We start from the raw sequence: 24619 nt of genomic DNA, 5'->3' as shown, positions 1-24619 counted from the left end.
CTATTGGCTTAGACTGTCTGAGTAATGAAGCTAAGCAAAGGAAAAAAGAGCATGACTGCAGTCATTCTGTGGTTAACCAGGGTGATTTTGGCAACAATGTGCTTGCGCTTCCTCCTCTCTCCTTCTACCTGGCTCACTTTATCTGTCCTGTGAATGAGAGAGCCAGCGATGATACCGCAACACTTGAACCAGAGGCGCCACAACCAGCTGGCAGAAGCTTAGCAGGAATTTCAGCAGTCCTTTCCACAACCCAAGCAACCATTGCAGCTGTTAATTCCATGACCAGAGCAGCTGTTGTGTACCTGGACCGAGCAGGAATTTTAAATCTCATCACCAGAACCAGAGCTGAAATTGTACCTTTTTTCACCATGACAAGAGCAAGAATTGAAACATTTTTCAACATGGCCAGAGCAATAGTTGCTGCTGTTATATCCAGGGACCGTGACCGTGACCTTCTAGTTCTGAGATGCTGGATCAGGACAGCTTTTCATGAGCTCTTCAAGTATGTTGCAGCTGCTTTTTCCAGGATCCGAAGAAGAACGGCACCTGTTTTGCCCACAGCCAGAGCAAGAACAGCACCTTTTTTGTACACAGCCAGAACAAGAATTGCAGATCTCTTTCCCGAGACCAGAGAGGAAATGGAAGCTTTTTTTCCAAGCGACTATCAAATACAGCCAGAGGTAGAGACTCTTATAACCTCAGCCAGTCTGAATCACCAAATTCAACGCAGGCGACAACTGCATGCTCTAAGTTCTGTATTCAGTGACGTGTTTTACTGGAAGGTTTCTGACAGCAGGATGCCTCAGCCTCCCTATCTTTCTCTCACTCCCTCCGTTTCTGTTGCGAATGATATCCCGCAAATGTGCTTAGACAGACTCATCGTGGCAACGTTACCATTATGTGGCATGTGTGGACCGATAGTTCCCCAAAATGCCCCAGAATCCAACTTTTTTGCCTTGATGCAAGCAGCAAAGAATGTTGTTTTTACTATGACACGCACTGTGTATGGCATGACACGAACAGCAGCTTCTTCTCTTTATGGCATAGTATGGACACTAAGTGCTAATCTTTATGACATTGCGAGAGCTCAAGGTCCTGGAGTGGTACGGTTACTAATTTATACACTTTACCGGTTGGTGCAGGGAACTACTCACGCCTTGGTAAGAACCTGGCAAGTGCTTTTTACCATGGCACTTGTTTGCTTTGAAGCTTTCTTCATCCACATGACCTGGATTATAATCGCTGAGTGCAGATTTAGTATCGCTCCAACACTTATTCCTATAATAATTATGCCACTGGTAATAGATATGACTTTCAGTAGGGGTTTAGAGATTTATCGGAACTTCACTGTGGCATTGGAAGGAATACTTCCTGATGAGACTGTGCGTCCAGTTGCGGCGGTACTCACCACCTTCCGGATCATAAATCGTGCTCAATTAATCGCTTTTATCATTGCTTGCCCACTTGGCACGTTGATGGGGATTGAAAGACACTATCAGTTTCTATCAATTTTAGGTGATGACATATAGATAGATGAGAATAGACACACAGTCGCCGTGGGGGATGGGGGCACACTCCCCCAATGTATGAAATCTAGAAATGTGTCTTCCCCTTTTGTAATTGCTCATACGCGTTATCAGATCCCTTCAAAACCCGAAAGAAAGCTCATTTATAGGGCTGCAACTATAAATCATTTTCATAATTAATTAATCTGTCTATCTGTCTGTGCAGCATAGTGGAGCAGTGGTTAGCACTGTTTCCTCACCGCAAGAAGGCCTTGAGTTTGAATCCCGGCTGTCCCAGGTCCTTTCTCCGTCAGAGTTTGTATGTTCTCCGTGTTTGTGTGGGTTGCTGCGGTTTCCTCCCATTCCCATCAATTAGTTTTTTGGTCTAAAAAATGTCAGAAAATGGTGAAAAATTTTGATCAATGTTTCCCAAAGCCCAAGATGCAACCTAAAATGTCTTGTTTTGTCCGACCAATAATCCATAACCCAAAGATAATGGCTAAATGAAATGCAGCCATCATTTGTGTTATTAATTCCAACTGTTTTTTTTGTGCTTTGACAAGTCAAAATGTCTGCTGTGAAAAGGGTCTATCAACCAACCAGGTTATCATTGGTCAAAACACACAGACGCTTGCAATATTTGTTTCATACAAAATATTGTTTTCGGGAAGGAAAAAAAAAATCTACAATCTGGAAGACTCCAGTACGAGACCCGGTGTGGAGACCTCCTTTGTAAGGTAGTTTATTCATGAACACTTATTGTAACACTTTTTTATTCATTCATTTTCTAAAATTAAAAGCATAATAAAAACAAAAACAAGATTTACAAGCCTCTTTCCACTTCTATTTAAATACAAATACAAATCATTTTGCTGCCTCAACAAATATAGATACAAATACAAATACTGGACCCTCTGTACATCCCTGGCGTGCATTGTCTCTGGGGTGTGATCCAACTGCTCCATACTCTGTCCTGTGTTTTACTCTGCTCCCATAGCTGCTGGATAAAGAGTTAATACTGAAAATACAGTGAAATGCGAGTGTTTGATCGACTTCACAAACTGAGCTGGTGTATACCAGAGGTGATCAGGCTTTTGCTGAGAAACCTACCTCTGGTATTCCTGTAATGTGCCAATGTTTTGTGTGTGTGTTTATGCATATATATACTTTTACACATATATTTATATTTTTGTGGAGATATCTATCTTTGTGTGCACATATTTGTGCTATTTGTTTATATTACCTTGTTTCATCTCTGTAATATTCTATTATTATATTTGTTCTTGATCTACCTTGCTGCTCTTTCTTAATAGTTATTTTATTGTCTTTACTTTTATTTAATCTGTCCTGGTTTTTATTGCCTTGTCAAGCACTTTCTAGCATTTGTTTTGAAAAGTGCTACATAAATAAAGATAATTATATAGACTTTGTACCAGGCATGTGTGCATTTTACTACAAAATAGGCTACAAATAGGAAAGACTGGTGAGGCTTAAGTAGCCAAGCCACCCTGCCTGTATACATCCAGTGACTAGAAACAGGGAAACAGCCTGGCTTGTTTTTACACTTTGTTTTTAACAATCTAACGTGTAGTAAGCTGTGGAAGTAGAATGCAGTTTTTTCTACCATTGGATAAAGATGGCTACCTGTTTAACTCTGCAAGAGAGGAATGTACATCCCAAAATGTTGAACTATCCCTTAAAATCAAAACAGCTGAATTAATTTTTGGGGAAACGTTATCAAATCAAACTTAATGATATTAATTGTTGAGTGGCTAACCGTTTTTTCAATTAAATCAATATTAGTGTTAATATTAATACTTGGAGCTAACACACCACATTTTATTATAAATTATTTTGGAGAAGCAGGAAATCTAGGTGTCACCTTAGACTCAGACCTCACTTTCAAACCACACATCGAGAAAATAGTTCAATCATGCTTTTTCCACCAATCATAATATAATAAAACCCATGCTCTCTCGCTACGACCTGGATAAAGTTATTCACACACTCATCTTCTCCAGACTTGATTATTGTAACTATTTACTTGCAGGATTCAGCCAAAAATTACTTTCACGCCTTCAGTTGGTCTCAGTCAAGGCCCCAAAATTACATTATAGCCTCTACGCAGACTCTACACACTTTTAAATCTCATCTAAAACTGTACTTTTACAGATGTGCTTTATGTGATGTCGTCTTTCACCATTTTTTATTGTTTAGTACTCATGATTTTACTTCTCCCATTGATCTTCTTTTCTTTTCCTTTACCTTATTCTGTGGGCATCATTATATTTTGTTTTAATGCTTTAAATTAAAAATGCATTGATTATTCGTGTGCGATTTTACTGTGTTTTGTTTATAAATGTGCAATGTTAAGCACATTGTAAACAATGTTTTTACAAAGTACTATATAAATAAAGATATTATTATCATCAAATCGTTCTTGCTCCACATTGAAGTGTTTATAAACCAGAAGCCAGACAGTAACTATGCCAACAGATGTGTACCAAAAAGGTTTTATAGTCACAAAGTATTTCTATGCTAAACTCAATATATGCATTTCCATTTGCCTACCGCAGCTGTAAACCCTGTTAAAATGAACTACAGCTTTTTTTTCTTCTTTATGTTTTTAGTTTTTTATTGACTCACAAAAATACAAACAGAAAAACAGAAAATAGAGAATTCTGACAATTAATTAGCAAACAATAGACTCTGACCATTTCTAACCTCCCCTAAACCAATTTACAAATCTGAACCAACCCTTTACACACCCCTCAAACAATATCAGTCATAAACATTGTTACTATCCTTCAATTCTCACTGTAATTACATCCTACAGCACAGGCAACATGCATTGTCAACACTGTAGAGCAGCACTGACAGAAAAAGAAGACAAGTCAAAAAAGGGAAATAAGATAACATAAAATAATTAAAAATGGTGGTCTTGTATTGATTTCTATAGTGACATTAAGTACTTTTCCACTGGCGCTCATGTTTCGGCATATTCTGTCATTATTTTGCAGTCTAAAGGCTACCATTTCATTTCTATTGCTTCAGTGGTCCATTCTTTCTGAGTTGGTGTATTTAAAACAATCCAGTTATTCATGGTTACCTTCTTTGTGTCCATACATAGCGAGAGAAAGATTGTTTTGTTCTTTAATGATTCTCCGCTGAAGTTATGCAAATCTCCCAATATACATGATTGTGAATGGCTGTATTAGTGTGGATTATTGCTTGCTTTGTTATGCCAAACCAAAGATATTTTATTGTATTGCAGTCACACAACAGATGGAGAAGCATTTTACCCATTTACTGTCATCCCTTGCCCATTTTATATAGCTGTGACGGGTTATAATATTATCTCTTTAGTATTTTAAATTGCCTTTGCTTGTTTTTTGTACAACAGAAGGGCTACCTTATATGTCAATGAAATATCATCCTCTTTTTTGTGAGAGTCCCTGATCCATTTCATTTCACAGTCTTAAACTGATTGTTGGTGCTTTCATTTAATATTTTGTAAAAACCTTTTAACCATATTTTTATTGAACAAGTTTTGGTGAAAGAGCATTATTTCAAATCTCTGTGTGTGCTGATGTTCAATTTGTCTGTGGGAAAGTAATTTCTTTCTGAAAAAGAGACCATATCAGAACTGTTTTGTTTTCCAGAGGCAAATTAGAAATTTTACGTCTAAACAGCAGGTGGCACACAAACACTAAAAAAAAAACGAAAAAAAACATGAAGAAATGTTTGTGGTGGCATTTCTTCGCATAATCCAGTAGGTGGCGGCAATGCAACATTGTGGATGCAAACTGAAGAAATTCAACGAAGAAGAAGAAGGAGAAGAAGGGGTGGAGTTTCGTTGGAGCCAAAAACCCTGAAAGGGGCTGTCGTTGTTTGCAGTCAAAACCAAGATCGGGGAATTTCTCTCGACTACATTAAACTGTGAAAAGAACAGAAATATCAAGGAGAGGTAAACACACAAGCACGCTGAGACACATGAAACGACGACTTGTTGCATGGCTGATAGTGATGTAGCTTAAACTGAGAGCTTTCTGCCTACAGCAACCACCTAGCATTGCTAATTAAGTAGCTAACCAGCCTGTTATTAAACTAACGCTGCACCTTTTCTGCTAATAAGCACCAAAACTAGCTGCTCTTCTACTTCCATACTAAATTTCTGCTCACGGTCTTTTTTTCTAGCCATGTTACAAACGTTAGTGTATTTTAGTTATTCTAAGTTATGCCAGACTTTTGTTTGGGGATGGCTAACTGGCATAGTCCATTGTAGTTAGCCACAGCTGGCTAGCTTCATTCTTTCTTGGTGTTTTTGAGCTGCTTTCCTCCATATTGTTCTTTCTCTCGCCTTCATCTATCACGTTGACATCAGGTCTGTTCATGAAAATACCACAATGTTCCTGCTCGCCACGATTAGTGGTTAAACTGGGACACTAATTGCGTTTTCCAAGCTTATATGCAGTTAAAGCTGTATGCAGTTGTGTAGCTAGCAGTGATTCATGGGCCCTCTGAATGATAACCCTTCCCTCTGCACCTCTGTTAAAAATAATCGTGTTACTGCAAAGCTGTGTCGGATGTACTTGAATCTCATTGAGTGCTCACAGTTTGCTTTTCAATGCACCTAATGTACTGTGTACTGAGTAATGCACTTAATGCCCTCAGTGCACTTGTAACTGATTATATGCATTTTCACATGTAAATGTATTTGAGCTTGTTTATTAAGCTTGTAAAACAGCTTTCAATGTGTGGCACCAGTGAAGGCTTCCAAAGTGCATGTTCAACAAGTCTCCATACTAATTTTATAGTTATGCAATAGACAGAAGTGTTTATTGTGTATATAGCAAGTGTTCTGTCACTACTACTTTTGGTGAGCAGCTTCTGTGTTTTGAGCAGCTACCATGGATGCAGGTGAAGACCAAAACACGGGCACCACCAATGGAAATCCACAGACAAGTGGGAACTCCCGCCCACCCCAGATAGCCCATATGTCTCTGTATGAGAGACAGGCTGTGCAGGTGAGTGCATGAATAAATGCATACATGGAATAAAATGATTAACTTCTGTTATCTAGAATTAATAATTGCATTTGAATGTAAAGATGGTTGGATAAGTAGTAAAGCATGTCTGTTTGTTTGTTCAGGCTCTCCAAGCTCTGCAAAGGCAGCCAAATGCAGCTCAGTACTTTCAGCAACTCATGCTTCAGCAGCAGATCAATAGTGCCCAACTCCACAACTTGGCCGCTGTGCAACAGGTAACTAGAGCAATGAGAAGAAAATGCAGACAGTAAAAAAACATGGTAAGCAGAAACCTCACTCCCCTCTCATTTCTCTTTTTCAATCAGGCTACACTTGCAGCTAGTCGCCAGTCCAATACTCCAAATAACAGCATGTCCCAGGCGCCTACCACTGTAAGGTTTTATGTTATTTTTTTGTTTGACTTATCAGTTGTGCAGCTAATATTCGAAAATGCTGGGTATTAAAATGTATAATTTTCTATTTCTCCCAGGTCAACCTAAGCACCACATCTGCAGGGGGGACCATGACTAATCCTCGTCCCCACGGTCCTGCCACCTCTGCGACAACGACAGCTCTCAACCAGTCAGTGTTGCTGGGTGGAAACTCAGCAGGACAGGGGCAGATGTATCTTAGGGTGAGTTTTAAAAAAATATATTGTCTTGTGTCCGTTTTATAGTAGTAATCAATGAAATTAATGAGTATTGGGATTCTTAAGATATCATAATTCAATCTTAATTCTGTTCACAAAAGCTTATTGATTTGTGGTTCAAAGGATCTGCTCTTGGGTTTGTCAAGATTGGTATCTACTGCGACTCATAACTAGAGACGTTTTATATTATTTCTGCAAGAGCAGAAACAGCAGAGGATTCAACTAAACTCCATCAACAAAAAATGTCCAAGAGAAAGTTTCTTAAGATTACCAGTGATACTTTTTTATCTCCCAGAAGAACTGTGTAAAATCAGTACAATGGCAACCATTTTTCCACTCCACATTTTCCGTGATTACATAATAAATTGTCATTTCTTCTTTCTCTTTTTTACCACATTTGAAGTCTGTGTAATTGAGGAGTCATTCACTAAAATATTTGGTATCCACAACATTGACCATCTGTCCTGCTCATCTACACAGGTCAACCGTTCTCTCAGGGCTCCCCTTGCCTCTCAGCTCATCTTCATGCCTGGTGGTACAGCAACAGCAACTGTAGCAACAGTTGCCCAGACACAGCCGCAGCAGCAGCAGCAACAACAGCAGCAGCAGCAGCAGCAGCAACAACAACAACAACAACAGCCACAGCATGAAGTTGCTCCTACCACAGCCAGTGCCCAGTCTGACAGTGATCAGGTTTGAGCACCATTACCTACCTGTAATGTGAATTCTGGACTATTTAATGTTAGATAGTCTTAAATATTTTGATAGTTTACAGTAAAGAGACATGATGAGTGGAGTCAAATAGTCCTCCCACAACTATAAAATGCATTTCACAAGTCCTTTCTTTATCTTCCAGGTTCAGAATCTAGCCCTACACTGTGCTTCCACTCCCAGAGTCGTTGCTGTCAAGTCTGAGCTCCCAGACAGGAAAGATGCCGCCAGCTTTCCTCTTGGTCAACAGCAGCAGACTTTCCCCCAGCAGCAGCAAGTACAACCACAACAGCAACAACAGATGGCCAAACCCAACTTTACTCAGCAGTCCACCGCCAACAGTATGGCTGTAAAGGCTGGAAGCCAGGCTGCAATGACTGTTACTCCTGCTGCTACTGTAGCTCCTTCCTCCTCTTCTTCCCCAGCACTCCCTCTCTCCCAACTCCTCTTGTCTTCCTCGGCTGCCCCTGTGATCCTGGTGCCCACCTCTAATGTTCCTACCTCCACCCAGGGCTACCCCATCGGCTCAGTGGCCCCAAAAGCCAACGTTAACACGCAGACTCTGGTGGTGCAGCCCCTACAACAGGCCAGCACAACGGCAGACAAAGGTCCTGTGCCTATCCAGCCCAAGACGGCACAAGGACAGCGCTTACCGGTGCAGCTGCCCCCTCGACACCCACTTCCCATTCTCCCAGCACCACCTAGCAACAGCCACAACCCTCCCCACATTCCTGTCCAGCTCGTGGGAGCCAGGCAGTGCTTAGCAGGAAACGTGCAGGCTGTGGCCCTGGCTCAGACACGAAACAGTGCAGCCCAGGACAGTACAGCTGGTGGGAATGTGAACGCAGTCTCCCACAACAGTGCCACAACTATGGTAAGATCAACTGTAGACAACAGTGACAGTAGACACTGCTTTGGTGTGAGAATAAGCATCATACAATCATTTTTTTTCCTGCTTTTTACCCCAAATACAATTAGACAAAGCCTGCCATTGGCTCTCTGAAGAGAAAGTCTGATTGTGATGCACCAAATGAGATGACAGCAGAATCTTCAGACTCAGCACCGATGAAAGATTCTGCTCCTCCGTTATCCCCGGCCCCGACAAAGGACTCAGGTATATCAACCGTCATCTCTAAATCAAGCATAAATATTGTAACTGTAAGTCTGGAAATGTGGTTGAAACTCATTCTGTTCCCTGTTTCTTTCACTCTTCATCAGCTCCTCTTGTAGCAGCTGCCTTCTCTTCTCCTCCCACCCTGTCCTTGCCTCTGCCCTTGTCAAGAGTCGGGCACGGAGACAAAGACAGAGCACCTGTTCCTCAGGCGGTGGTCAAACCTCAAGTTCTCACCCATCTCATAGAGGGCTTTGTCATCCAGGAGGGAGCTGAGCCTTTCCCTGTAAGTGTTCCCTGACATGAAAGCACACTGCTCACTTGGAGTCAACACTTAAATTTGAATGGCACTGGCTGTGCACTCTTACATGTTAAAAAAGTCTCTGACTGATTTGACTTGACAGGTTGCTGGACTCCTCAAAGATAGAGATTTTGCCCTGGTTGGCCGCTCAGAGAACGGAGCTCCATGTAAGTGTCTGTTTTTTTTTAATGACCATGTATGATACCATAAAGCTGTATTATACATGATTCAGCTCATGGCCAATATTTACATACTGATTTCCCTTTCCTCTCCAGTGTTGAAGTGTGAGTACTGTGGAAGTCTCGCTCCAGCCAGCCAGTTCAGAGGATCAAAGAGGTTCTGTTCGAATACTTGTGCTAAGAGGTAAATTTTCCTTTACATCCTAAAGCTTTCCATGTCAGCAGTGTCTTCAAAAACTCTTTTCGCTATACAAAGGATAGGCAACAATATGTAAAATACCAACAGTTGGCAAGTTTTCACTTCAGACTTTAACAAGACTTTACCAGGTGATGCCACTGATTAGCACATCGTGAAGTGTGTTTGGTTGGAGTAAAAACATGCAAGCTGTTCGCAAATTTACCAGAACCAAAACCAAGGAAAATGTGACAACATCATATAAAATATTTCTTGCCAGTTTTTCACAAACCTTTTTTTTTTTGGTAATTCTTGGGTGATTACCATACATACTGAAATGTATTGACTGTGCATCTGTATTTACAGGTATAATGTAAGCTGCAGCCAACACTTCAAGACAAGCAGAGGGAGAGGTGGTGCAGGGGTGGCACCGCCTCCAGCACCCACCGAGAGTGCTGCGAGGCGCCGGGGCCCCTCTCGCAGGAGCAGTTCTGATATTAATAAAATATCAAGCCGACATCTACCTGTTAAGGTAAGATCTGTAGTTTATAAGGTTGGTGAGATTCTTGTCATCAGAAAAATCTCATGAATAGACCAAAACCTAAAATGACTTGATCCTTCTAACAAGAATTGTCTTTGTAGCCAAAACCTGATATATCTTATTCCCCAGTGCATCATCTTCCATTGTTGTCCAAAAACTATAGTTGATTTTGAGTCAATCCTTATATGCCAGACTGCTGCTGTTAATACTCACTGAAGCACCAACTGTGTATTAATCTGCAGCTGAAAACAGTCCCCAACAAATACACCATTTACTCTTGTTTAGGTCACATTTGGCACAATTCACAGTAATGTACAGTAATGAATGAAACTGTTATTTGAATGTATTATTCGTGACATGTCTTATACCGTCACTGAGAACAAACAGGCTTGGGTCTGAGTGCAAGTTTGTGTAACACGTTGTTGGTTTTGGTCTTTCACTGAACCTGTTGACAATAAGAGAAATATTTAATAAAACCAACTTAATTTTTTGAATCGTGTTTGTTTTTGTCAACAAGCGCAGTTTACTCTCTGAAGTTTTATCTTTTCCTTTTGTGTTTGAATCTCTACTTTTTGGATTTAGTGTCACTCTGAGTCCAGTCGCTCAGAGGATGTATCCAGTGACGGAGAGGAAGAGGAGGAAGACGACTCTCCTTCACTTTCCCCAAGCTCTTCACACTCCTGCTCCAGAGCGGAGAACAGCGCTCCTCAGTCTGATAGCTCAGCACCTGGCAGCCTCCCGCTGGAAGGAGCCAACTTCCTCTCAGCAACGCCTGCTCAGTGGAGTGTGGAAGAAGTCTGCAGATTTATCTCTTCACTTCAAGGTTGGTAGATAGTGAACAAATCACAGCTGAGTTCATTTCACTTTTGTAAGTTCAACTCATGTCAGTTATATCTTCCCGTCTTTCTGTTTCTGTCCAGGCTGTGAGGAGTTAGCTGCCCAGTTCCTGTCACAGGAAATAGACGGGCAGGCTTTGCTGCTTCTGCGAGAGGACCATCTCATTTCCACCATGAATATCAAGTTGGGTCCTGCTCTCAAGATCTGTGCCTCCATCAACAGCCTGCGTGAATGATGCAGTCAGTGCTTCAGAGGGGAAACCAGGGTTGTTTTCTCATTGAGGACTTCTCACTGGAATTAATAGCTGACCTGACGAGTTAAAACCTAAGACTGAGATCTATGAGGACAGTGAGGATGTTTGTTTGTTTGTTTGTTTTTTTACAATACAACAGTGGCCCATCAATCATGTGGAGAGATGGACAGTTTACTTTCTGGACTCTGAATGTGCAAAAACATGTTTTACTGTTACGTGTGAGTGGTGGTGAGCATGGACAGTCTGAAGTATTCATGTCAGTAGCAAGAAATAGTGTTTGTCCTTTTGTATGTATACTCTTGTACTGTGCAAATCTGCCAGCCTGCAGTAATCGGTGCTAGGTCTCCCAGCTAGGACAGTTCACCCGAAACGTTGCCTTCTTGCTGTATTTCAAACGGTGCTTTAACTTTTAGTGCTATGATTTGGAGTGATGTCAACAACGTTGATCCATTTCATTAAAATATATCTTTTAGTAGTAATTTGTTTGTTTGGTTGTTTTTACCATAGATGTTCAATCCAGGCTGCAATCACATTGAGCAAAGGACACTCAAAAAGCCTGGTATGTCAATTAGTTAATTTTACCAGTTATTAAAGTTTAGTTTTGTATCTTTTCCATTTTATATACTACAATCAAAATTATTTTTTCATGTATATATCGTTTTTAGTAGCTTTAATCAACCTAACTACCTGAAAATAGGTATTCCTCATGGTTTGCTCTTTCAAGGGCTGAGTGGAGGTGCTCTGTGTACATGTATGCAGTACTACAAATAAACAAAATACCTGTTACTGGAAGCAGGTGTATGTGTGTGTGTGTGTGTGTGTGTGTGTATGCATGCATGCTTTTATTCCTCAGAAAATGAGTCATTCTAGTCTTTGTGATGAGTATTTATTCACATTTTAGTGTATGTAAACAGTTTGAACTCATTTCTCATAGATGTCCACATGAAACAGAAAACTTTAAGACAGTGAGTATAATAACATACATAGATTTTTTTCCTTCATTCCCACAACTTTCCCTGATATAGAATTATACAAAAAATATAACAAATATTACATCTGTTAATATACATTCGTTTCATATTGTAAATGAGATTTGTAAACCATCATATGTTGACAATCTTCACTACAAGTTCAGGATGCAGCAGCTGTACATTGGTCAAGTTTACATACTGTATTTTACATATACTACTACAAAATTACTGGTTGTATTTCCCCAACTGAACCTCACAGATTTAGATATTACAGATAAAGACACCCATTAGTAAGGTCTGACTTATCTGAAAATTAATGTTTCCCAAAGATGAACAAGCACTTAGAAGTGTTTTTCTTAGAAGTTGTGTAAACCTGAAGTAGGAGAATAAATAACAGAAAAAAAGGAACAATTTCAGTGCCCAAAACACCAATAAACAGTTTTGAACACTTGTTATTGTGCCTTAAAGTGTTGCAAAGGTGCACCATTGGGGTATTTGAGCATAGTGCAGTATTCTCGCAGGCCAGTTTGGGGCGTAATTTCCACTGGGGACGGTTTATAAGAGTGAAACACCAACAGCGGCAGTTAAATTTAACATTAAGTATGGATATATGAAGGTAAGAAGTTCTTGAAGGATCACAAAAAAGGGGATTACAAAAGGCTTGTATTTTGAGTGACACTGTGAGAAGGTAGAACCAAAGCCTGTCTGGTCTCAGGTATAACTAATACTCATAATAAAGATAAATACACACTAGACTTATATAAAAAAGCCAATACATTCATTGACATTGCTTTTATATACAGGTATTGACAGTGTATGACTTCTAAAAAAGTTTTATATTCTTAGATACATTTTGTATATGTCTGTTGTGACTGAAGTTGCAAATGACACAATATCTATTGATAGTGCCACAATAATGTACCATAGATCTGCCAGTCCTATTCTTCATAATATTTACTGTATATATACCCATAACTGAATAACTCAACATGTGAAGTTCAGTAAAGTTATGGGTTAAACAACACAGACAGTAAGACCGCTTTTTCTTATGCATATTTAGTACTATTCTGGCAGAATTAGCATGAAGACCAACTTAATTATTTCCCAGGTTTTGTTTTAGTTGGGACTGTAGTCCCTAAATGTATGTAGAAATGCAGCTCCTCAAACCAAAGCTACGCCCTTGCAGGCAGTGATCAGAAAACAGTGTAGCTGTTGGTTTCCCCGTATCCTGCCTCCTGCAGGTACTGCTCGATGTTAACTTTCCCCGGCACCTTGAGGACTTTGTCTGAGGCACTCTTCTCTCCTGAGACGAGCTTGCGTTTCACCTCGGCTAAGGAGGGTCGATCTTGATACTTCCACTGGCAGCAACCCTTAATGATGGTGTACCTGTGTGAGAGAGTTTTACAGAGAATTTGTTAAAGATGGGAACTCTGTAATGGTTCAATTGCTTCAGATTTGGATGTGTGTTATCTGGAGCGTGCAGTGGATACTTACAACGTGTTGGAGCAGTTGGAAGGTTTTTTCAGACTTTTCCCTCGTTGGTGAAACTGTAAAAGCTCATTAACTGAGATTTCTGCAAACGGAGCTTCACCTGGACAGAAAATAGTACATGTAGTAGGTCGTACTAGTTATCTAGTAAATATATTTCTATAAGTCTATTATTATTTATGACCTATGCTCTCAAATGCTAAATTACAACTTACCCAGTGTTGCCATTTCATACAATAAGGTGCCAAATGACCAGCTAGAGAAGGACACACATAAAAATAATAGTTAAACCTTCCATTCAGTAAGTGCCCTTAATAATACTTACAGTACATGCATTTCATATCTCTGTTATTTTAATCATTAAGCATTTTATGCATCAGCAACATTTGTACTGAAGGATATAAATTGTAGACGGAGATGGAAATGGATAAACTCACATATCGCTGCTCTGACTGGCAGGTCTCTTGGCTAGCAGCTCTGGCGCCTGCCATTTCTTCATGCTGGGATCGTCTCTCTGAGTGACTCCCTGGTTCTTCCTTGTGTAGACTCCATGCAGGCCCCAAAGCTTGGCCGTGAACGCACTGCTGACCAGTACACTGCGGGCTCGGATGTTTCCATGGAGAAGATCTTTACTGTGAAGGAACTCCTGATTGGGCAACAAGATAAAGACGTGTCAAGATAAAACATTTCAGATTATTGTGTAAAGTTCCTCCAGTAGAAACACAGACACTGCACTATGAGAGCAACTGTTGAGACAGTATGTCAGTACTGCTGGGACCGATCCATAGATTCATCAGGAGTGTAACAACGAATGGAATAAAAGCAGTTTAATTTGATTGTTACAAATGTTTAAAAATGGTTTCACAAATATCTATGAATTTTATAGGCACGGCTTCTCATACCCAAAGTGATATATAAAGTTTGTTCTGTTTTCTACAAAGTATGTATGTATGTAACCTTTGGGATGACATATGATCTTTGTAGGGGAATCTCGTCAACAAGTCAATGCTGAGATGGGGTTGGGAATGGTTCATTGTATGTACAGTGACTGATCTGAAAGTCAAACATGTGGTCTAAAAAAGGTTAGGACATATTTATCCTATATTAGTATACTGACCAGCGCTACGGCCACCTGTGTGGCCATAGTAAATATTCGTCTCTCAGTCATCTCACATGGAGGATCCACTTGTTCCTGAAAACACAAACACCAATGAGTTATGCTGCACTTTGCCATTTGGATGATGAAACAATTATTCTTTTCTTTCTTTGAATGCTTTTTTACTTTAACTATATGGTTATAACTGTATATACGGTATATATACACTCTTTAAAAATAAACTTCAGACGTACCTGTCTGCATTGCCACAGGAAGCTGAGCAGGTCTCTGTTCTCCAGCTCTTCCACAACGGTAACCAGAGGAGCTCGCAAGGAGACCACACCAAGGAGCTCTGGCAGGAAAGGGTGGGGTCCAAGCTGGGTCAGAAAGGATGCAAAACCCAGGAAGCTGTGTCTTTCTGTGGCGTCAGCAGAGTCTGTAAAAGGTAAGAATGACAATGAGATGAAAATGAAAAAGAAATGTCCTGAAATCAGATGAGAAATTACCAACAATCTTGAAATCCACCAAAGGGGCTATTCACAAACACACATCCATTAAATGAAGTGCAGGTTTAACCCTTTCTCACCATTAAGCACCCGCAGTACCACGTTCCTGTTTTCCATACGGGCCCTATAGAGGGACACAGTGGAGTCGGAGCGCAGGGAGAAGGCAGTAGGCAGAGGAGTGACCAGGTTGAAGGACTCAGGCAGCCTCTTGCGGGGCAACTCTCTGGGCTGGACAATGGGTTTGAAACTGGGCTGGAAGGGCTGCGGTGGGGGGCTTGACGGGAAGGAGGGTGTGTCCACAGACGTGGAGAGGTTTTTGGCAGGGTAAGTGTTTGGGGGGTGGAAGGTGGAGTAGGAACTGGGCACGTCCAGAGCAATGCTTTCATGCTCCAGGACATTGATACCTGGTGGAGCTATAGACAGAGAGTTAAGGCGGGGAGAGAATAAGAATAGTTAGCATTAGTCTTTGTGTAGTGTTTGACTGAAACCAAGAAAGATAGAGCACTTACAGTAATGATCCCAGGGGGGTATTTATGTTATAGAGTGGATATTAAAGCTCTAAAATAGGCAAAATTATCCATTTTTCCTCAAATCCATAATTGATATATCTTTATAAACACAAAATAAAACCCAGACTCTAAGAATATGGATATGTTTGATAGGTACGGTGGTAAAAAAGCAGAATAACAATTAAGATTTGCATGCACACTCCACAGCCGCAACTTGTAAGTAAAATTGTGTAACTGAAAAATCTCTTATTTGTAAGGAAGAATGTGATTACTTTTGCAGTGTAGTTTACTTTATTTGAATTAAATTCTGCAGAATAGGATGTAAAACACTGTGCAAATGTTGAAAAATGAAACAAATTTTACTTTGAAAAGATTCTGTAAAACAGAAAATACTGCAAAAAGTTTTGAGGGATTATATTTCTTTACAAATGTGCATATTTAACTACACCTCATGCAAACAGCAAGAAACAGGAAAGTACTCGTTACAAGAAACGATATTGTTTCATTTATTTAAATCTAGTCTGACACCCTAACTTCTTCTCTGTCTTCTTACCATCGATGCCATGCAGCACTCTCCTGGAGGCTGCCTTAGAGGCCTGCGGACGGACGCGGTCGACTTTCTCTGGACAAAAGCGCAGGAGGAAAATGAAGACCAGAGTGACCAGGAAGCTGGCCAGCAGTAAAATGGGAACGATGATCACCTCCTGCTCATACACACGGATCTCTGCAAGATAAGCACAGACACAAGGATGTTCATCTTCATAATCACTCAGCGAGACTGCGATCGACCGAAAGCAGCAAACATGTTTGTTTGTACAGCAAATGAGGCTTTCAGGTTGTCAGGATGTGAGGTTGTTCATCCGTCAACTAAAGGGAAAATTTAGCAAGACTAGATTGTGGCTTGTATTTTCAGACAATGACAAAATGACTATAATAACTAATTGAATACATTTAGTGGACATAATGTTGACTTTGCCCAGGTTAGTGGCAAAAAGTTTCTTCTCTGCTGATAACTCACCACAGATAGTGTCTCCAGGCTTGCAGTGGAAGTCTGCTTCTGATATTGAAGACATCCTGTCAAAAGTTAAAAGAGATGATAATAGATTATTCAAAGCTAAGGATATTTTATGCACTCCTCGCCCTTAAAGCCAATCTGACTCAATACATTTCTTAAATTTATGTAACAACTTCAGGATATTATCCATTTACTAAAGACATTTAAGTCTTTCTTGCTTATAAACAAATACACGCCGATGATTAATTAAAATTATTAAGCGGTAGTCCTGAAAGCTGAATCTGCAGAATCTGCAAATAGTAACATGACTCTTACAGGTAACCAGTATGAGAAGGTGTCTGACGTGTAACTGAGACCAGGAACTTCAGGTGTTGTATCACTGTCTCTGAGGTATGCCAAACCTTTTCTTCCTGCCAACCTAGATACCTTCACCACATTGCTTTTATTCATTTCATCTTCTCTTGTGTCACAGAACTTTAATCCTTTTGGACTTACTGCTCAGCTCTCTAACATTGGGTCAATCTTTAGATGGAGTAATATTATATGAGCTACTTTAACTACAAGACAATCCCTTCACCAAAGCTGTGTACTGAAATAATTATCTCCAACTGAGGCATCTTCTGCTATCTTATATCTGAATTCATAGCTGTTTTAAATGTAGTGACACTGCAGCAACACACTTCAGTCACATGATCATCCTTCTACGTCAGATCCAAGATCTCTAAACCTGTCCATCTGCATTTTTTAACATTAATGATAGTGCTGCACTACACACTCAAAGGGAAAATGGCAAAGCAGCACCGGCTCACACCCCAACTGATAGAAAGAAATGTCATCATGAAGATCACTAAAAGACCTGAGTGAGACACACAGTTAAATTAACATCTTTCATATTAACACCAGTTTACCTCACAGTTACCATAACAATATATTACATGACTAAAAAACAGAGACAATGAGAGTATAATAGAAGATACATTTAGTGTACAACATCCTCACCTTACCTCCTTCAGTTGTGTCTTAAATCCCTCCCAAAAAAAGATCCTGTTAGTGCAGACTCATGTCTCCGTCCTTCATACGGCCAGGCACTTCTCATACATCATCCCAGCTGAATGTGTATCTTCAGATCTTCATTGTCTTGTTTTTCTCAGGCGGTTTGTCAGGCTCAAGGGATCAATGTGCGGCTCTCTGTTTGTCTACCTTCAGTGTTTTCTTAACTCCACCCTCCTCACCTGCAACTCTTCCTACGCCTCTCCTATTTACCCCTTCCTCCTTCCTTCTTTCTGTCTCTTTCAGTTCAAGAGGCGATCACAGTCATATCAGGTTTATGGTAATCAACGGTCCTGCCCTGTCTTTCTTGGGGTTTGCTCTGCCACATTCTGCTATTTCCTATTATTCTGAAGCCGGCATATGTTAGCTACTTCTGGCCCAACCTATCTCTTCTTTTGTCCAGGGAAAACTGGTCCTGCGGCTCCTTGTCATTTTTAGTCTCCAGCCTTTTGTTAAGAATGTTTGGCCTTCATTGCTCTGAAACTCGTATGACAAGCTTTGCTGTCTCTGGAGTATTCAGTCAGCAATAAACTGCATTTCTTTCCAATCAGATAATCCCATATCTAGAAAAAATATGTAAATAGCATACTGTCAGTTTCAATAGTGCCTTATTATGACATATCATACCCTGACACAAATAAAAACAAATAAAGATAATAAATAAGAAGGAAGTGACTCCTTTCCTGTGCATACTGTATGTGGACACTGGTTTATTAGTGAAAGGGATGTTTTTGAAGTGCATGTGTAGCACTGAAGATAGTTATGAACCTAATCAAAGCAAATTTTTGTTAATTGAAATTAATATCACAGTGTGAAAAAGAAACATCTTTTAAAAATCACTTACTCTAAGCTGTTTTTATATTTAATAATACTGTAATGCCACTGTATATTAATTGTATTTTTCATATTTAACCATATGCAGAATTATGCTATTAAACTATTAAACTTTAACTTCATGCAAACCTATTCACATATAAGGTCTTTATCTCGGTCCCACGTTTACGACAGCAATAAGACAACAGTAAGACAATAAGGAAAGACGAAAACGGAATGATGCAACATCGAAGCATTAAGGAGAGATGAGGCCACCAATAAACGATGGAGAAAATAAACGGATTAATCAAATCAAGAGGAGTGGACTGAAAATCATTGATTATAAAGTTTGTACTGGTGTGCAATATTTACAAATGCAACACAATGTTTTACATATCAAGAAATGAGGAACAAAATAAATGAATTCAGGGTGCCAACACGTGAATAGTGTGAGGCTGAATAGCGTAATTCTAAAAATGTGAAAATAGAACAAGTAGAGAGACATTGCACACTTATCCACCCCTTTTATTTATTTTTTGTACCAGAATGGACAACTGTCATACATTATTCATCTGATGTTTTTTAAATCTGATCAGTGGTAGTTGAAATGTATATCTGATTATTAAATAACAACAAAAATACTGTAATATTAAGCACGAATTGAGCAATCACATGCATTATGTCTGAAAAATGTTTTGTCAAAAAGTGAACATTGACTCACTCCAGATTTTAGTGACTAAAAAGAAAAAGACATAAATTCCCAGCTTAAATTGAAAATGATCAACTCTGCGTGAGGTGTGACATGTCATTTTACATTTGAAATGTTTTATAACTAAGGTTTAATCCATTAATCCAAACATCCATGATCTACACTCACTTATCCTGTTCAGGGCTGCAGGAGGCGCGAGTCTATATCCCAGCTCACATTAGGAAAGAGGAGGTTACATCCTGGACAGCTCGTCAATCCTCCACAAGACATAAACAAATAGAAAACCACATGCAGTGCATTCATACCTATAGCCACCACAGTTTCCAGTCCACCTAACCTTAATGGGAATGTCAATAATTTAGCAGGTAAACCTGTAAAAAGTTTTAGGAAAGCTGAAATTTTGACCTGATGGTGGCGCTGAAAGTAAAGACAAAGAATCACCCAAGTACAATTCATTAATTATCCTGAAGTTGTCAATGTTCCTTTTAATAAGCACATTACAACGCTGTAAAATGGTATGTGACATTACTTCACACTATTATTTGTTAGTGAGAAATCGGGAATATAATGTTTGGATGTAACAATGCATCGATTCCTTCTGGAAAACCAAAGACATGATTGAAGAATTAGCGAAGCATCCCAACAGAGTTTGAAGGCAGCTTTCATCTCACAGTTTGGCAGCTGATTTTCCAGGCTGAGGTCCGAGCCACTTCTCCCCTGAAACAGACGACAAATTTAGATTTAGCAAGAACCTCAGAGAGCTTCAGCTTGAACTGTTAATGAATTGAACTGCGAACAGAAACAGAAGAGAAAAGCTTCAATAGATTTTTGTTATGCTGTCAAATGTTTATCAGTGTCTAAGTAAAACTGATCATGATCACAGAATAATTTCTCATAAGCATCACAGTTAAGACTAAAAGAGAGAAAAGTACATTTAATCTTTATGTTGTCAGTTTAGCAGTAAATTAGTGTTTTTTTCAATGATGTATAATGCAACAGTTTTCTCACCAATGCAGTGGGCCATGAGCTCAAATCTGTCTGATCCAAAGAACATCTTGTGCTTTCCATTCACATGACACACCATCATGGGGAAGCCAAACGACTGGGAAGAGTTAAGAGGAGCGATATAGTTCATGACATTCATTACACTGTCCACTGCCTGAATGTGCAAGAAGAGCTGGAGGACAACTGACCCCGTGATCAAGTGCCTCCTGTGTTGTGCTTTTCAGCTTGTCTTTGATCTCCTTTGAGGTGGATAGTTTGAGCAGTTCTTTAATCTCGCTGTCAGGCAATCCTGCTTTCATCGCTGCCTGCAAAAAAAAAAAAAAGGCAACAGTGTGACAAAACTCCTTTATCTTTATGAATAAATGTACCCTTTTCAAATGCATCCAGGCTGGATAAGTCAGCAGTACCTCAGACAGCGATGCAGGGTCGGTGATGTCTTTGTCCTCACTCCAGATCCTCCTCCACAGCTCCCGAGACACCTGCTCCACCTGCTTGTCTCCGCCCGTCTCCCTCTCTTGCACTGCTGCCACAAATCGCATTGCAGATAAGGAGCCTACAAGAAGAAAACAGAAGAAGACCATAAACTCACTGTTATTAGCTTTTCTCACTAAATAAATAGTAACACTAGTATCTAATTGAAGACTGGATTATACACCTTAGGGGCCCCAGAAGCCCCACTAAAGACCACCGGAGACTTAAAAAGGCAAGTCTCCCCATTCCAGCCCTCATCACCTTCTACAGAGGCACCATTGAAAGCACTAAAACCTACGGTCCCACTTCCTGGTTCGGTAAGTGTCCAAATAATCATCTGAACAGGAGAGTGAAGACAGCTAGCAAGATCATTGGTTCCCCTCTCCCCTTCCTGCTGGAGATTTACCATCAACACTGTGTTCGCAGAGCCTTCAGCATCATCAAGGATCCCCACCACCCTTCCCATATCTGTTTTCCCTCCTGCCATCTGGAAAGAGGTAGAGGAGCATCTGTGCCAAATCCAGCAGAATGCTAAATAGCTTTTACCCGCAAGCAGTCAGGATCATTAACAGACTGTGCTCCCCCATGAACACAAGAAAATGACAATAAACTAAATCTTGAAATCTTGAATCTTAAAAAGTACAAAATCATCTGGCATAATAATGTGGGTCCTGCTTTACTATCTAATCTTGAGGCCTTGTCTTGTCTGGAGTGGCCTTTTGTAAAAATCTAGTTGTAATATTTTAATTTAGTGATTTTAGATCTTCTGATACCTTGATTAAATACTCTGAAGCAGTGACAATCGATCCAAAGTGTCTGAGTTTGCTTCAAAATTGCAAAAATTGTATGACCGATGATGTTCGAAGCAGTTTTCTTCTTTGTTTTGCAATTGAAACCACAAATGGCTTGAAAAGGTTCACTGAGTCAGACAAACACTTAATGGATTATACTACTTGTGGAGTTGAAGAAAATTGTCATTTTGCAATTGCATGAGCACAGTTACTGTAGATTTTGTTGCCGACACACGTAGGCAAATTATATGTCTATCAACACCGTGTGTCCATGAGCACCTTCACTGTCTCACAGATTATATGAATTTATTTCCAACACAGTGTTTTGTGAATCCTTTATGCTTCAGGAAACCACATTTCAGTATCACCACCTTTATTATTTCAGCTGATATTGTGCTTACATGGTGTATGTACCTTAAATTAATTTGAGCTTAAAGGACAGGTTCACAATTTTTCAAATCTGTCTTAAATCAACAGTCAGGTGCCCATATGAACACTAAAGAGGTTTTCCTTGCTGTAATCATTCCTCCTGTTCACACTGGCAATAAAAAGATCCCCTTCAAATGTGCTTTCAATGTAAGTGACGGGGGCCAACATCCACAGTGTGTCCACACAGTCATTATGTGCAAAAATGCATTTAAAAGTTGATCTGAAGCTTATATGAGGCTTCAGCAGTCTGAGTTAGTCATATGAAGTGGATATCTGACACATTTACAGTCTTTTTAGCATCAAATTCCCTCTGTGAGTTTCCCTGTTGAGCTGCGGTGGAAGTATAGTAACAAAAAGAGGGACTTTGGCACTAAAAAGACTTTAACGTTGAAAGATATCTACTTGATTTGACTCATTTGGATGAAGCTTCATATTAGCTTCAGATAAACTTTTAAATACATTTTTGCACAGAAGGAGTCTTCTGGATTTTGGCCTCAATCACTTACATTGTAAGTACATTATGAATGGATCTTCTAATGGTCAGCATGAACAGGAGGATTATAGCAAGAAAAACCTGTTTCAATGTTCCTTTGGGCACCTGACTGTGAAAAATTGTGAACCTGTCCTTTAATCACATAATTACACAGCAAACCTGTGACCAGGACTAATGTAAATAATGCACAGAGAGGGGGGACAACAGGGGTTAATGGGGGTCCAGAAGCAGGTCAATCAGGATATGGTCACTCAGTTTATGATCTACGTACCTTTTTTGAACATGGCCTCAAAGGGGTCAGATGGAGACTGCAGGGGGACATCAAAATACTGTGCCAAGCGTTTCAGATCTTGCGTCATATACACGAATTTGTTTGGAACCAGTCCAGGGGGCTTGTTGCCTGTCATGAAAGATAAATATTGAAATATGACAGTAGTAACAGCTTCCACATGAATATGGACATGCAACAGGCTGTTTAAGTTAATAATCTTTCCTACCTGAGCCTTGCATGACTCCACCCAGAAATGCAGGGCGCAGTTTGAGATCTATGTTCCACACGTTTCTGTAGCGACACATGACCTGTAAACAAACAATCTGCGTAAAGCTTGACTTTGTAAATAAAAAGTGATGGAAAGTAACTGAGTACATATACTCAAGTACTATATTTAGGTACAATTTAGAGGTACTTGTACTTTACTTAAGTATTTCTATTTGATGCTACTTTATACTTCCACTTCACTACATTTCAGAGGGAAATATTGTACTTTCTACTCCAATACGTTTATTTGACAGCTTTAGTTACTTTTCAACTGAAGATTTGACACAATGGATAATATAACAAGCTTTTAAAATACAACACATTGTTAAAGATGAAACCAGTGGTTTCCAACCTTTTTGGCTTTTGACATCTTACAAAAAGCAGTGTGTAGTCGGGGTCACATTTCAGATGTCTATGAGTTGATAACAGCTCCACCAAATAGTGATTTTTCCCTCTAAATTTCTCACATGGTTTCGTTTCTATAAATGTTCAAATGATCCAATATTTCACCAACAATCAAAGATCAGAGAAAAAGTCCAAAAACTGAAAATCTGCGTATCCGAACTTTGTTTTTTCTTCTTTCCTCTCCCATTAATCATCTCACGACCCCTGAGATTTATCTGGTGACCCTTTGGAGGGGCCTGACCCCTAGGTTGGGAACCACTGGACTAAACTACTAAACTGTATATAAAGTAGTTCAAACTAGCTCCACCTCCAGCAGCTACAACAGTAACATGCTGCTCTAACACTGATGCTTCAGTATTAATAATCTAATGATGTCATATGTAATAATATATCAATCAGAGGGACCAAATGAGGACTTTTACTTTAAGTACATTTTGCTGGTAATACTTATGTATTTTAACGTTACTTAAGGAGGATTTTACATGCAGGAGTTGTAATGAGTACCTTTACACTGCTGTACTGGTACTTTTACTTCAGTAAAACATGTGAAAACCTCTTCCATCGTTTCCAAAAAGGCACAAACCTCAAAGCCAAGCCAAGAATAGGGAGAAACAACATCGTAGAACAACTCGATCACTTTCTTGGATGTCATCTTCGGCTCGGTTTTTAACTTGCTTTCGATATCAATAACAACAAAGAGTCTCCTCCAACGCTAACTTACTTGCAGGAAACCTCGGCTCAGTGTGCCAAAGTTCAACTAACGTAACGCAGGGCTGCTTAATGTCATGTTTTCAAAGTCAAATCTTTATGAAATAGCACGTTTACAAACAGACAATCACTTTAGTTGGCTTTAACGGACGTATCGATGCAAAATGAGCTGGAACCGTCGTCACAATTTGTAACGATACATATTTTATACATATTTACAATTAGCTATTGAGCTAGCTTCTTCTTCTTCTATTGTTTTATTGGCAGTGGCCACACGGCTTATGTCTGCATTACCGTCGTCTACTGGACGGGAGTGTGTAGCAGCACATTAGC

General features: G+C 39.7%; 3 protein-coding genes across 4 annotated transcripts; 1 reads left to right on the top strand and 2 right to left on the bottom strand.

Moving 5' to 3' along the window:
• The first annotated feature begins 5319 nt into the window (after positions 1-5319).
• Positions 5320-12081, top strand: phc1 (polyhomeotic homolog 1). The gene is made up of 14 exons (XM_067601236.1): positions 5320-5472; positions 6411-6532; positions 6658-6768; positions 6859-6924; positions 7023-7166; positions 7662-7874; positions 8038-8766; positions 8871-9006; positions 9111-9289; positions 9408-9471; positions 9580-9667; positions 10025-10190; positions 10782-11022; positions 11120-12081. The coding sequence occupies exons 2-14, from the start codon at positions 6416-6418 to the stop codon at positions 11269-11271; spliced, it is 2406 nt and encodes an 801-aa protein (XP_067457337.1). The 5' UTR covers positions 5320-5472; positions 6411-6415; the 3' UTR covers positions 11272-12081.
• A 96-nt stretch (positions 12082-12177) lies between these two features.
• On the bottom strand, positions 12178-18492 carry styk1b (serine/threonine/tyrosine kinase 1b). Of its 2 annotated transcripts, none has more exons than XM_067601234.1 (10): positions 17874-18492; positions 16878-16933; positions 16413-16583; positions 15431-15763; positions 15099-15280; positions 14866-14940; positions 14186-14394; positions 13964-14004; positions 13755-13851; positions 12178-13646 (listed from the first exon to the last, which is right to left on the bottom strand). In XM_067601234.1, exons 2-10 carry the CDS (start codon positions 16930-16932, stop codon positions 13454-13456), a joined length of 1356 nt encoding a protein of 451 aa, XP_067457335.1. In that variant the 5' UTR covers position 16933; positions 17874-18492; the 3' UTR covers positions 12178-13453. The 2 variants fall into 2 exon arrangements, with proteins under 2 accessions (XP_067457335.1, XP_067457336.1); XM_067601235.1 differs by having other exon boundaries at positions 17879-18492.
• A 1421-nt stretch (positions 18493-19913) lies between these two features.
• LOC137191266 (glutathione S-transferase kappa 1-like) lies at positions 19914-24368 on the bottom strand. Its single transcript, XM_067601233.1, has 7 exons — positions 24162-24368; positions 23133-23214; positions 22907-23035; positions 20859-21004; positions 20640-20756; positions 20455-20548; positions 19914-20163 (listed from the first exon to the last, which is right to left on the bottom strand). The coding sequence occupies exons 1-7, from the start codon at positions 24228-24230 to the stop codon at positions 20114-20116; spliced, it is 687 nt and encodes a 228-aa protein (XP_067457334.1). The 5' UTR covers positions 24231-24368; the 3' UTR covers positions 19914-20113.
• Positions 24369-24619: the final 251 nt, after the last annotated feature.

Source organism: Thunnus thynnus, chromosome 10, assembly GCF_963924715.1.
Source record: "Thunnus thynnus chromosome 10, fThuThy2.1, whole genome shotgun sequence".
Classification (NCBI taxonomy): Eukaryota; Metazoa; Chordata; class Actinopteri; order Scombriformes; family Scombridae; genus Thunnus; species Thunnus thynnus.
Note: the sequence above shows the minus strand (reverse complement) of the source record. Positions and strands in the feature narration are given on the sequence as shown.